A 15,813-nucleotide genomic window follows, 5' to 3' on the forward strand; every position below is an offset into this window, starting at 1 on the left:
AGATGGGAACAAACTTCCTCCTTTTTTAATCTTCAAATGAAAAACAAGCCACAAGACTCCAAAAAATGAAAAGCTATTCCCTGATGATGCCCTTGTTCGGAATCAAGAGAAGGGATGGATGACTGAATCTTTTATGCTTGACTGGTTCCAAAACGTATGGGAACTCCATCCTGATGGGCTTTCCAATTAACCATCAATGATTTGTCTTGATGCATTTCATGGTCATCTCACTGACAATGTAAAAAAGAATATCCACTGCCTACCCAGTGACCTTGTTATTCCTGGAGGAACGACTTCTGCATTATAATCCCTGGGCATTGGTATAAATAAACCTTTCAAAAGTTTCGTTTAGGAACAGTACAAAAAATGGTTTTGCAAACCAAATCGTGACCTGATTCTGACAGGAAAAATTAAATGTGCTGCACCCTACATTATTGCACACTGGGTTTCGGCTGCCTGGAAACACATCGAAGCACCAATGATCGTAAAATCATTCAAGAAATGCAGGATGGCAGTGAAGATGATGTGTTCTGGAACAACATTGAGGATGGCAGGGAAGGAGTACATGAATCTATTTCTGATGTAGACTCTTCCAAGGATTCCAGAAATGATGATATTAGTGAATAATGATGAGTAACACCCAAAATTTACAGTATTTTTCTTCGTATGTCATGTAGTTAACCAAGTTAGGCGTTCTTTTTTACTAATGAAAATGTCACTTATTACCATAATGAGTAACTTAAAAATAAATTATTGTTGTTTTTCATAGTTTATGTATACATTCATTATTGTTTGAAATAAAGTTAGCATTGTAAAATAAATTTCAACAATACAAAATACTGTACCAGCGATGTGGCAAAATTCCTTTTTCTTATTAATTTAATTTTTAAAACTGGGGTGCGCATTACATCTGGTGGTGCATCAGATTCATGTAAATACAGTATCTGACTCCTCCACCTACAAATTCTGCCATAGTGATCCCATCCCAGAAGTCCAACATAACCAAAAAGCACCACTTAAAGCCCTAAGCCTTTCACACAACCACTTCCCAGAATCCATTTCCCCCCCTCTCTTGTAACACCCCACACAATCATCTTCTCCTTCCTTCCCAAAATCCATAAACCCAACAATCCTGTATGCACCACTGTAGCTGGTTACTGGTTATTGTGCTCCCACTGAAAGAATTTTGGCCCTCACTGACTAACCTCTCCAAACAACTGCCCAAAATCTAGCCTCCCACATCAAAGATACTAACCACTTCCTTCACCAAAACCCCACCGTCACCATCTGTTTACCTCCTGGATCCGTACTCATCACTGTTGATGCCACTTTCCTTGACACCAACATCCCTCATGCCCATGCTGCTACTGAACACTACCTCTTGAAACATTATTCAGACTCCAAACCCACTACCTCATTCCTCATACACCTTAATAACTTCATCCTAACACACAACTACTTCTTATTTGAAGAGCAGTGAACATTACCTCTTGAAACATTATTCAGACTCCAAACCCACTACCTCATTCCTCATACACCTTACTAACTTCATCCTAACATACAACTGCTTCTTATTTGAAGAGCGGGTACACAAACAAATCTACAGCACATCCATGGGCACCCACACAGCAGCCTCCTGTGCCAACTTGTTTATTGGCCATCCATATGGAACCTTCCCAGACTCCCAAAACCACAAACCCATGGCCTGGTGAAGGTTCACTGATAATATCTTCATGATCTGGAATCCACATCCTTAAAACATTCTCTGCCATTCACTTCACTGGTCAACCTCAATACAGTGTGCCACTTTCCTGGATGTCGACCTTCTCCTCTCTGATGACTCTATCCATACTTTTGTCCACATGAAACCCACCAACAGTACCTGCATTTCATCAGCTGCCATCTCTTCCACACCAAAAAATCTCTCCCTTGCAGCCTGGCCACCCAGGGATGGCAAATCTGCAGTGACAAGAACTGCCTTGCCCAGTATGCTGAAATTCTCAAAAATGCCTTCACAGAGAGGCACTATCCCCTAAACCTGATCCACAAACAGATTTCCCATGACACATTCCCAAACACCCCCCAGTCCTCCCACCAACCCAGGAACCAGCTGCAAAGGAGTACCCCATTCATAGTGCCGCCTGGGAATGGAACAACTGAACCGCATTCTTTGTCAGATCCTTGATTATCTATCATCATACTCTGAAATGAGGTACATCGTATCCAAGATCCATCCCAGCCCTCCTAAAGTGGTTATCCATTCTCCATCTGACCTCCACAACATACTAGTCCATCCCTATGCCACTCCCAGTCCCACCTGTATCCACAGGGATCTTATCCCTCTGAAAGATCCAGGTGGAAGACCCACCCAATCCACACACCCAGCACTGCCCATTCCAGTCATGTTGCAGACTTATCCTTTCCCATCAGAGGCAAGGCCATCTGTAAAAGCAACCGCATCATACATCAGGTTTGCTGCAATAATTGCTCAGTTTGTTATATTGGTACGCAACTAGCAGTCCACCAGGATGAATGGCCACTGCTCAAGTGTGGGCAAGAGCAAGGTTGACCATCTTGCGGCACAATATGTTGCTGAACAATAAATGCTTGATTTAAATAGCTGCTTCACAACCCAGCTCAGCTGTATCCTCTCCTCTATCACCAGATTTTCTGAAATGTATAGACGGAAGTCATCCTTACAACACAATCTCCACTCCCAGAACCACCCGGCCTCAACCTATGGTAACCTACATTCCCCACACCCTCCATCCAACAGTTTCTGTCCCTGCGTCCTTTCACCACCTCCCAGTTCACATCTCTTCACCCTCATTGTGCACTGCTCACTTCCAGTGCACTCACCAGTCTTTTCCCCCTCTTTGCTCCTCTTCTTTTTTTCTTCTTCGCATCACCCCCTCTCGCTCCCCCATTCTCCTGATGCTGCACACTTGACAGCCTTGTCCTGCCACCATATAGTCCCTTGATACTCCACCAAGCAGGACTCAATTCTCTTCTCCCAGCCATCCCCTGCTATCCCTCCTCTTCCCAACCCCACTCCAGATTGCTGATTCCATTTGACACAGTTGCTTTGTGGCCAAAGTGGCTGGAGATTACAGTTATATGTGCATGAGGTGTACTTGCTTGAATGTTTGTGTGTTTCTTGTGTATTTCCTTTCTGAAGAAGGCTTTGGCTGAAAGTGCAATGTGTAACAGTCTTATTGTTTTGCCTGCCTGTGACTCAGCATGTCATCTTTATGGTGACTAGCAATCTATCCTTTCATAATATTGTTGAATTACCTGCAAAAGAAATTTTTAGAAGCTGTTGATTGAGAGATACTTTAAATTTTACATTTTTGTAATTTGAAACTATGATAATTCATTATACAGTTACTTTGTCCCTTTTTGTTGAGTAAGTTTTGTCTCCGTGTTGCATATCTGTTCTGAATGTTTAAATACTACCTTTTGTTATATTATGGGAATAGACATTTAAATTAATAAATGAAAGATTTTCCCAGAATAAAATTGTTCTCTACACACCAGTTCATACTGACTTGGGGGAAGAGAACTTGCTGCACTTCTAACCAGTCAGGTGTCTTTCACAGACAAATTTGATATGTCCATATAACTGACACTTGAATCATTTTACAAGATTCAACTTGTAACTTTGCAATAGGACACAGCTTTCTTTTCAAGGTGTGGTTTCTCTGAACACGGTGATAAGGCTTTCAGAAATTTTCTTCTTTCATAAATTAGTATTATGCTGTACAGTACTTGACTTTTTAATATTTAATTGTTAGGAAATATTTTCTGAAGGTATTTGTCTGGCATGTAACCTTGTACTATAGTGAAACATAGATGAAAGGAAAAGAAGAGAACAGAAGCTTTTGAAACATGGTGAGACAGGAGCATGCTGAAGATTAGATGGGTAGATCGAGTAACTAATCAAGAGATATTAAAGTGAATTGGGGAGAAAAGAAATTTATGGCACAACTTGACTGCAAGAATGGATCAACTGATAGGGCATATGATGAAAGTTAAGCATCAAGTTTCAAAGAGTAAACCACCATTTGACTGTGTCTTACTATATTTATCTTTTGTACTATCTAGATTTTGGTCGTTTACCTGCTTTGGACTGCCTTAAAAGATATGACATAATAATTGTCTAACAACTTTTAGCATTGTACTTGATTGTGACATAAAAGCCGAAATCTAGATAGTACAAAGATAAATATAGTAATACAATAGTGGTTTACCATTTTAAACAGTATTTCGTGACTGTGGCTCAATATCATCGAAAACTCGAAACATCAAGGAACAATCATTTTGGTTATGGACAGAAGTGTATGTGTGTAAGGGGGGGGGGGGGGGGGGGAGGGAGGAGGAAGGGGGAGGGGGGAACTGTAAAGGGAGACCAAGCTCTGAGCACAGTAAGCAAATCCAAACTGATGTAGGCTGCAGTAGTTATTCTTTCAAAGGATGGATTTCTGTATGATGATGATGATGATGTTTGGTTTGTGGGGCGCTCAACTGCGTGGTTATCAGCGCCCGTACAATTCCCCAATCTCTGCTCAGTCCAATTTCGCCACATTCCTGGATGATGATGAAATGATGAGGACAACACAAACACCCAGTCATCTCGAGGCAGGTGAAAATCCCTGACCCCGCCGGGAATCGAACCCGGGACCCCGTGCTCGGGAAGCGAGAACGCTACCGCGAGACCACGAGCGGCGGACTTTATTTCTGTAGATAGCTACGTTAAACCAATCTTCGGATTGGAGGCAACAACAAAAACAGAAACAACAACTGTTGTGTTCTATAATTGTAAAACTATACTCAGTGGCCATCTCCTTGTTCTTCCATACTTCATTATACTGTTTATACACTGCACAGTTCATAACCAACATTAATAACATCTTTTTTGTGCGTAAATCCAATTTTTTTTTATGTCAGAGTTTTGGAGTTGAAATCAATTGGAGAATCTCTGAGCATAGTAATAAGGAAAATTATGCCCTGCTTCTTATAGAATGGCTTCTTTTTGGACACAAAAATAAAAGAATCAGCTTCACTCATTATATATCCCAGAAATGTTAGTGGCAACTGTTTTAGTTTTCCTTTTTGCTTCCTCTATTGTTATCATTTCTTTCAGGAAAGCCATTGTTAAAGGGTAACTCATGTACCACCTATCATAAGTTACATGTCTGCTCTTCTCTTTCCACAGATGGAATAAACAATGTGTATTATCAGTTAGTGTAATAACCTGATAAGAAGAAGTATGAACGAATAATATTCACTTAGATCAGTCCGTAGTATGGCTGTCCACATTTCCTGGAAGATGAGCCATGAGTTATTCACAGAGTTATTTTGCTTTAGGCCAATATGGCTACAGCACTTTTACACACAACCATAAGATACAATTTGAGCAACAATGGAATGATTATGACAGTTCTGTTGTAGGGGAAGGTTGATCAACAAACGTGATACTGATGGAGACTACACTCAAATGGACCAAGTTGCTGGGATTTTCACAACTACAAAAACTGAATGTAGATGATCCAATATATTGTAGCATGAGATATAGTTTACATCTATACTCTCCAAACTAGTGTTAAGTGCATGACAGAGCATACTCCTCGCTGTACCACATATTATGGCTTCTACCCATTCCATTTGTGTATAGCACATGGCTGTGCAAATGCCTTTATGCACACAATAATTTCCATTTTGGTCTTCATAGGCACTAGGACTTTAATATATTCCCGGATTCCTCACTTCATACTGCTTCTAGAAACTAAGTAACCAAGCCTTCATGGGATAGCAGGGGCCTATCTTCAAGTGTGTGTCAGTTTAGGTTTTTCAGTATCTCTGTGATGTTTTTCCATTAACAAACTAACCTGAGATAAACCCTGACTGTCATTCCTTGTATTCATTCAAGATAATGCATCAGACCAGCTTGGGATGAGTGCCAGACACTTGACCAATATTCTAAGAGTTACAAGAAAGTTTTGTAGTCCTTATCATTTGCAGAAAACTGACTGAATATTCCCAGTAGGCAGTATCCTACCAATGAACTGTAGTTTGTGGCCTGTTTGCCTATGACTAAGCCTATGTGATCATTCCATTTCATTTAGCTATTAACAGTTATTACCTCATACTTGTATGTGCTAACTGATTCCAGTTGTGATGCATTGATAATTTAGTTATAGGATGCTACATTTTTGCTTTTTGTGAACTGTACAAGTTCACAATTCTCAACACGCAAGTTGATACTCTTTGCACCACTTTGAAATTCTATTAAGAACTGAGTGAATACTTGCATGTCTTTAGGTTATGGTGATTGACACACTGAATAAATATAAAATAAACTATTCTGTACAGTAGTAGAACAAATACTGGACAGTATTGTAAGTAAAATACACATTTTGCTCCAGGATAGTTGCATTTCTTATTTAATTTGTTTTACAATTTTGGACATTCTCTGAACAAAGATGTTATACTTGTCTGAAAGCAAGAAATTGCTGAACATTATATTTTTGGTATCAAAATCTATTTGACATGACCCAGAGGCATTACATTGTAATCATGTACATTGTCACTGGATGAATAAACTACTAATAACAAATTACTTAGAAATGAGCTACTAAAGATAAAGATATATCTAACCACCCAACATACGTCCCTGAACAAAACCATTTTCAAGATGACATTGTCACTCTTTAATAGAGTTTGTGCAACAAAAACTGTTTGCTAGATTGAAGTGGAAGCTCAGAGGTCTGCCCTTTGTGGGCAATACATTACTAAATGCACTAATTAGCCTGCCTCTTGGACCTATCAAAGTTCCAGCTTGCCTCTATCTGCTTCCCACAACTTTCAAAATCCATCAAGGCTCTTTTATAATGCTGTTTGACTGTAACTTCTGTATGTAAGAATAAAATAAAGTTATAGAAATCAGAGAAGCCACTCAGATGGCACATTTTTACCCTTTAGCTATACTGTGATGATACTTGAGAGAGCTAAAACTGTGTGCCTGACTGGTACCTAAACCTGAACACTGTTATGACCCTTCTCACAGGTTGCTAGTTCCATTTAGATTGATCTGTCAGGGAAGGAAGTGCACTGCTCAAAGAAGACAGGTATTTGTGTCTGAGTTCCAATCTGGCACACTGTCTTAACTCATGATGAATGTTCTCAAAACTCTGCTGATAGAGTAGATACACATCAATTTAAAAATAAATTGCAAGACTACTGACAATGAAAGCAAACTCTAAAAACACACTGTGGCATTAACATATAATAACAGTGTGACTGAAGCAACAAAATTCTGTTATTTGTTGGGATACTGTTGCAGACCTCATCCTAAACCTACTGTCATTATAATGAAAAGATAAAGTTTTCATGAGATAAATCAGTATGTTAGGTGTGTATGAATCACTTTTTCCTCCAAATTTCGAGAGTTGTTAGAGGAAGTGAAAACAGCTGAAGTAAAATATTTATCACCTTCCACTGGGTTTCAGATTACCACGTGAAGTGATCCACAAAACTACTCTCCAGTCCCTTTGACATCCATATGTTGAAGAACACATTCTGGACTCAAACACAATGAATTACCTTGAAAAGAATGACTTTATCCATGGCAACCAGTACTGGTTCCACAAACATGCTAATTTGAAACCCAACTTCCACTTTTCTCCCACCACGCCTACATACTAAAAGCCATGGATGAAGGCAGGTAGATGCAGTATTTCCTGATTTCCAAAATGTCTTTGCCTTAGTAACACACCTATACTAAATGCTGAAAATGTGATCATATGAGATTGCTAGTAACATTTATGAAAGGGTTGAGGATTTATTAGTAGGGATGATGCAGCATGTTACCTTGAATGGAGAGTCACTGATAGAAGTATTAGTAACTTCAGGCGTAGCTCACAAAAATGTTGAGGTATCCATGTAGTATATTAATAACCTTGCAGAAAGTATTAAAAGTAACCTCAGAGTTTTTGCAGATGATGATCTATAATAACATACTATTTGAAATAAGCTGCACAAATATTCAATTAGACAAAAAAAAACCATTGTAAAAAGTATTGTAGCATATGACCACAATATCAGAGTGTCACAAATAGAATCTGTCATCTCGTGTAGTGCTTGGGAGTTTTTAAAAATATGAAATACAGTGATCACACAGGATCAACTGAAAGTAAAGCAAATAATAGATTTGGGTTCATTGGTAGGATGCTGCGAAAATACAGGCATTCTGCCATGGAGATTGTTTATAATACACTCGTGTGACCCTCCCTTGAACATTGCTTCAGTGTGTGGCCAATTTAGCAAGTAGGACTAACAAGTAATATTGAACATATAACTAAGGGAACAATTGACAGGACTAGGGGAAAGAAATACAGTAGAAGAAGAATGGGTAGCTCTGAGGGATGAAGTAGTGAAGGCAGCAGAGGATCAAGTAGGTAAAAAGACGAGGGCTAGTAGAAATCCTTGGGTAACAGAAGAAATATTGAATTTAATTGATGAAAGGAGAAAATATAAAAATGCAGTAAATGAAGCAGGCAAAAAGGAATACAAATGTCTCAAAATGAGATTGACAGGAAGTGCAAAATGGCTAAGCAGGGATGGCTAGAGGATGCAGAGGCTTATATCACCAGAGGTAAGATAGATACTACCTACAGGAAAATTAAAGAGACCTTTGGAGAAAAGAGAGCCATTTGTATGAATATCAAGAGGCCAGATGGAAACCCAGTTCTAAGCAAAGAAGGGAAAGCAGAAAGGTGGAAGGAGTATATAGAGGGTCGATACAAGGGGCAGGTACTTGAGGACAATATTATGGAAATGGAAGAGGATGTAGATGAAGATGAAATGGGAGATACAATACTGCGTGAAGAGTTTGACAGAATACTGAAAGACCTGAGTTGAAACAAGGCCCCGGGAGTAGACAACATTCCACTGGAACTACTGACAGCCTTGGGAGAGCCAGTCCTGACAAAACTCTACCATCTGGTGAGCAAGATGTATGAAACAGGCGAAATACCCTCAGACTTCAAGAAGAATATAATAATTCCAATCCCAAAGAAAGCAGGTGTTGACAGATGTGAAAATTACCGAACAATCAGTTTAATAAGCCACAGCTGAAAAATACTAACACAAATTCTTTACAGACGAATGGAAAAACTAGTAGAAGCCGACCTCGGGGAAGATCAGTTTGGATTCCGTAGAAATACTGGAACACGTGAGGCAATACTGTCCTTACGACTTATCTTAGAAGAAAGATTAAGGAAAGGCAAACCTACGTTTCTAGCATTTGTAGACTTAGAGAAAGCTTTTGACAATGTTGACTGGAATACTCTCTTTCAAATTCTGAAGTTGGCAGGGGTAAAAGGCTATTTTCAATTTGTACAGAAATCAAAAGGCTATTTTCAATTTGTACAGAAATCAGATGGCAATTATAAGAGTCGAGGGACATGAAAGGGCAGCAGTGGTTGGGAAGGGAGTGAGACAGGGTTGTGGCCTCTCCCTGATGTTATTCAATCTTTATATTGAGCAAGCAGGAAAAGAAACAAAATAAAAATTGGGAGTAGGTATTAAAATCATTGGAGAAGAAATAAAAACTTTGAGGTTTGCCAATGAGATTGTAATTCTGTCAGAGACAGCAAAGGACTTGCAAGAGCAGTTGAACGGAATGGACAGTGTCTTGAAAGGAGGGTATTAGATGAACATCAACAAAAGCAAAACGAGGATAATGGAATGTAGTCGAATTAAGTCGGGTGATGCTGAGGGAATTAGATTAGGAAATGAGACACTTAAAGTAGTAAAGGAGTTTTGCTATTTGGGTAGCAAAATAACTGATGATGGTCGAAGTAGAGAGGATATAAAATGTAAACTGGCAATGGCAAGGAAAGCGTTTCTGAAGGAGAGAAATTTGTTAACATCAAGTATAGATATAAGTGTCAGGAAGTCGTTTCTGAAAGTATTTGTATGGAGTGTAGCCATGTATGGAAGTGAAAATGGACGATAAATAGTTTGGACAAGAGGAGAATAGAAGCTTTCAAAATGTGGTGCCACAGAAGAATGCTGAAAATTAGATGGGTAGATCACATAACTAATGAGGAGGTATTGAACAGAAATGGGGAGAAGAGTTTATAGCACAACTTGACAAGAAGAAGGGACCGGTTGGTAGGACATGTTCTGAGGCATCAAGGGATCACAAATTTAGCATTGGAGGGCAGCGTGGAGGGTAAAAATCGTAGAGGGAGACCAAGAGATGAATACACTAAGCAGATTCAGAAGGATTTAGGTTGCAGTAAGTACTGGGAGATGAAGAAGCTTGCACAGGATAGAGTAGCATGGAGAACTGCATCAAACCAGTATCTGGATTGAAGACCACAACAACAACAACAACAACAACTAAGGAGAGTGAAAACCTACTTACAAAGTATCAAGAATCAGTTTCAAGTGACGAATCTAGGAATATACAACATTGCTCTATATATTACTCCTGTAGCAATTGCAAAGACAATATTGGACTAGTTAAGGCACGCACAAAGGATTTTAAATAATTAGTCTTCTTGCACTGTGTAATTGAATGGAATGGGAAGGAACCCTAATAACCAATACAATGAGAAGTACCCTCTGGCATGCACAAGGCTATGTATGTTCATGTTGAAATGCCTTAAGTTTTATATTGAAGTTACATTAAGCCCAAAACAGGAAAGAATGGAGCCATAAGTAACAAAAGGACTGACCTATAGGTAGGAACTGGAAACCCTTGAGCAACACAGGGCAGTATGACGTCGTCGCCGACCTTGACCTGCTTGTTGACGTGCTTCTCGACTGTTATCCTGGGCTGCACACTTCCCTTCGGTTCTGCGAGAAGGAGAGAGAGAGAGGAGGGTTTTTACCACTAGATGTATGCAGTGGTACGCACTAGAGCAGGGGACGCAGTGCACACACACCTGTGATGATGATGCGTCCCGGGTATGCACTGGCTCGCACCTCGCCAGTTAGCCGGTGCACACTGCGACACGAGTAGCTCTTGTAGCCGTCACTGGGCCCCGCGTTGAAGATGTAAAGGTCCCCGCTCTCCAAGACGGCGTACTTCCCTCCTGCACACCACAAATTGTCTGATGGCGATTATTTTGTTTTTATATGATTCATTAACCACATTTGTGCAAAATCGTGCAAATGCTGGAGACAGGCGTCTAAAACCGATTAAAAGATACGGGCCCGTAATAGACAAGGATCTAAATACATAGAATATCGAAAAGTAGACAAGAAAGTATATCTGCTACTGTAAATTATAAAACTTGCCATATCGTACGGTAAAAGCGATAATTTAAGAAAAATATCCGAAATAGCAGTTGTCAACAAAAGACGATGACTGCTTATAGAGCATTACGTGGCCATAACTTACTGATGACAGAACTGCGTTGGCGGTACTGATGACAGAATTGCGTTTGATAAACGTCACTGCGATGTTGCCTGTACGAAGATATCGGTACTATACTCATAATATACATCTGTACGTTCGCAGTGCCTGCTACAATGATACGGTCAGCTGTGTGTGTCGTATTGTGTACTGTGTTGGGTTGGTAGTGGGCAGAAATATTCTATACCGTCCTGAAGTTACCCGACTTTCGGTGATTCCTTAGCGCCCACAAAAGTGAGGAGTTCTATTCTACGTACTCGGGTGGTACAATGAAATAAATATGTATCAAAAATGTAAATGTAACTCAACCACCACCGCGGACATTTGTAAAGAAGCGCCAAAAGTGTGTGACTGTAATGACCTTTTAATCAGTTTCAGATGCGCTCTTAGATCCCAACCTAATAACCACCTCGGAAATCACGACACACTCCGAAAGATTATGATGATTGTAAAAATCATTTACTCGCAACAATGTAAGCTGCACTATTAGATGTCATACCGACCTAACCCCACCTACAAGAGCGCCACAGATTTAAAAACCTCGTGCTCCATATACAGCGTAATAACGTCTGACCGCAAATCGAAGTTACTGTAATTTTCTTACGAAATAATATCACAACTCAAATTAAGTTTATGCGTTTTCCGCTAGAGACGCTACTACTTCGCTGGTTATCCGAAAGATGCGCTACACAGCCCTTGGTTATCATTGCTAGCTTATCGTCCGTATGAACGAATGCAGTTCAGATTTCAAAAGGACACTACCAGGCAATGAAGTATATTTCTGTTATTTTTTTCGGTTGGAAACATTTATATTAAACAGTTCTTGAATGGTTTTAGGGAGGGCTTGTGGCAAGAGGAAAAAGTAAAGTTCCACACAGCAAACAACGTCGCGGAAAGAAAAGCTTCGTGCAACTCACCACAGACTACATGTGGGTCATTCCATCTCAAATCAACTAACAGTCTGAACCTTGATATCTCAGATTTGGATGAAAATTTTCTCAGGTAATGTACCCACTAACACTAGTTTAAATTTGAAATTTCAAATTTTTCTGACCTTTGGTTTTTGAGTTTCAAGGGCTTAAAAACCAAAAAAACCTTTGTTTTTGATCAATCGATGATTGTTTTAAAATGCTGTAGCTCAAAAACTATACAACCTAGAGAGCTCAAACTTGCACCATTGTTTTCCTCTAAAAATTCCCTTCAATTTGATATGTAACATGACTATGCTACCTAAATCTGAAAATTTTAAACTATTCCAAAAAAAAATTTTTTTGAAATTTCCATAATACGTACCCTCGCATTTTTTTTTATAAAAATTATATATGTTGTCCAGTCTAACTGACTACATGCATGCAAAATTTCAAGATGGGATCTCAATGGGTTCTTGTATAAAATAATATTTTACTACCACAATACACACTAGTGAGGTGAAAAGCAAAACTCATTCATTTATAGCTAGTCAGCAGAAAGAATACTACAGAAAATCAAGGACAATTTAAGTGAAGGCCATGTAGAAGTCAACTGTGATTTTCCAGAAAACTACTCTTTCGTAGTACAAGATGAAATACAATTATTCCACTGGACTACCACCTGAGCTACACTGCATCCTTTCATCATATGTTATAAACGGGAGGGAAAACTAAAACATCTGCAGTATGTCTTCATATCAGATTGCCTGAAACATAATACAGTCGCTTTCTATGTATTCCAGAAAAAAACTGCTAGAAATCATAAAGCAAACCTTGCCTTTTGCACTTAAAAAGATTACTTACTTTTCTGATGGCAGTGCTGCACAATATAAAAATAAGAAAAACTTCCTTAATTTGTGTTTGCATAAAACTGATTTTGAAGTGGAGGCAGAGTGGGAGTTCTTTGCAACATCCCATGGCAAGAGCGCATGCGATGGGCTTGGCGGAACTGTTAAGCAGCTAGCTGCTGAAGCCAGCTTACAAAGGCCATATGACCAACAAATCTTAACACCCAGATCACTTTATGTATTTGCCATGGAACACATGAAAAACATTGACTTTGAATATTGCACAACAGAGGACTATGAACTGACAAACGAATACTTACTTCCTCGGTTTAGTGAATCAAAAGCGGTTATGGGAACACAAAAAAAAAAAAAAAAAAATGGTTCAAATGGCTCTGAGCACTATGGGACTCAACATCTTGGGTCATAAGTCCCCTAGAACTTAGAACTACTTAAACCTAACTAACCCAAGGACATCACACACACCCATGCCCAAGGCAGGACTCGAACCAGTGACCGTAGCAGTCCTGCGGTTCCGGACTGCAGCGCCAGAACTGCTAGACCACCGCGGCCGGCCGGGAACACAAAAGTTTCACTCATGTAAGCCCTACACAGAGAGTCAAATTGCTGTCAAGCCTTATCATTTTAGTCTGGATGAGTCTCTTGAATATGTGAAAACACCGAACCAAATAACACGGTCACATATGGAAAATATTGCTGCTAGTTTTGTGACAGTAGCATATGATGACGCTTGGTGGTTAGGATGTATTGAAGAAATATACAATAACACGTACCGAATAAATTTTATACACCCAAAGGGTCCAGCCCAGTGTTTTACTATCTACAAACAAGAGATATGTTAGATGTCCCAGGAAATACTCTTTTACAAACAGCGAATCCAACAACAGCTATGGGAAGAACCTACACTTTAAGTGCTAAAGAAATGAAGTTGTCTTCTCTTGCTTTGGAAAAATATCTTAAAAGATCATAAAAGAAGCACATTTAAATTATGTTACACCTACTGTCACTAAACACAAAGTTGTATAAATACCATGTGTATTAAATTTGTAAATACCAATTAGTGTTATAAATACAGTTATATCCATGCAAATATCAACAAGTTAATCTTTTTCCCAAGTGAAATTACTTATATGCCAATTTCTAATATAAGGAACTTGTTGTAAATGATTACAAATAACACTGGAAAACCAAGAAAAAGATAATCTCTGCCATTTACAACTAAGGATGAAGGTGAGTGGCTTTATTCAAAATTTTAACTTGTAGCACATATATTACCAATTAAAATGTGTTCACTTCCTTCTGATGTATAGTTAAAAGAATCATGAACATTAAATTAAAACAACACTACATCGTTTAATGAATTAACAAACTGTAAGAGGGTAATGTTGCATAAAAAGGCTAACATAAAAATTTAAGTTTGTTAGAATTACATAGGTCTACCTTGGTATTCATAGTCTAGAAATAGTCTGCTTTTCACCTCACTAGTGTGTATTGCGGTAGTAAAATATTATTTTATACAAGAACCCATTGAGATCCCATCTTGAAATGTTGCATGCATGTAGTCAGTTAGACTGGACAACATATATAATTTTTATAAAAAAAATGCAAGGGTACATATTTTGGAAATTTCAAAAAATGTTTTTTTGGAATGGTTTAAAATTTTCAGATTTAGGTAGCATAGTCATGTTACATATCAAACTGAAGGGAATTTTTAGAGGAAAACAATGGTGCAAGTTTGAGCTCTCTAGGTTGTATAGTTTTTGAGCTACAGCATTTTAAAACAATCATCGATTGATCAAAAACATAGGTTTTTTTGATTTTTAAACCCTTGAAACTCAAAAACCAAAGGTCAGAAAAATTTGAAATTTCAAATTTAAACTACAGGGTTATTACAAATGATTGAAGCGATTTCACAGCTCTACAATAACTTTATTATTTGAGATATTTTCACAATGCTTTGCACACACATACAAAAACTCAAAAAGTATTTTTAGGCATTCACAAATGTTCAATATGTGCCCCTTTAGTGATTCGGCAGACAACAAGCCGATAATCAAGTTCCTCCCACACTCGGCGCAGCATGTCCCCATCAATGAGTTCGAAAGCATCGTTGATGCGAGCTCGCAGTTCTGGCACGTTTCTTGGTAGAGGAGGTTTAAACACTGAATCTTTCACCTAACCCCAAAGAAAGAAATCGCATGGGGTTAAGTCGGGAGAGCGTGGAGGCCATGACATGAATTGCTGATCATGATCTCCACCACGACCGATCCATCGGTTTTCCAATCTCCTGTTTAAGAAATGCCGAGCATCATGATGGAAGTGCGGTGGAGCACCGTACTGTTGAATGATGAAGTCGGCACTGTCGGTCTCCAGTTGTGGCATGAGTCAATTTTCCAGCATGTCCAGATACATGTGTCCTGTAACGTCTTTTTCGCAGAAGAAAAAGGGGCCGTAAACTTTAAACTGTGAGATTGCACAAAACACGTTAACTTTTGGTGAATTGCGAATTTGCTGCACGAATGCGTGAGGATTCTCTACCGCCCAGATTCGCACATTGTGTCTGTTCACTTCACCATTAAGAAAAAATGTTGCTTCCTCACTGAAAACAAGT

At 39.0% G+C, this 15,813-nt stretch overlaps 1 protein-coding gene across 1 annotated transcript in view; it reads right to left on the bottom strand.

The window, feature by feature from the left end:
- Positions 1 to 15,813, bottom strand: part of LOC126191144 (Down syndrome cell adhesion molecule-like protein Dscam2) — a 395,591-nt gene that overhangs the window by 295,842 nt on the left and 83,936 nt on the right. The window contains exons 4-5 of the mRNA XM_049931899.1: positions 10,956 to 11,105; positions 10,746 to 10,866 (exon numbers count right to left, since the gene is read on the bottom strand). Coding sequence (XP_049787856.1) covers positions 10,746 to 10,866; positions 10,956 to 11,105 — 271 coding nt within the window. The remainder of the gene's footprint in view (positions 1 to 10,745; positions 10,867 to 10,955; positions 11,106 to 15,813) is intronic.

Source organism: Schistocerca cancellata, chromosome 6, assembly GCF_023864275.1.
Source record: "Schistocerca cancellata isolate TAMUIC-IGC-003103 chromosome 6, iqSchCanc2.1, whole genome shotgun sequence".
Taxonomy (NCBI): domain Eukaryota; kingdom Metazoa; phylum Arthropoda; class Insecta; order Orthoptera; family Acrididae; genus Schistocerca; species Schistocerca cancellata.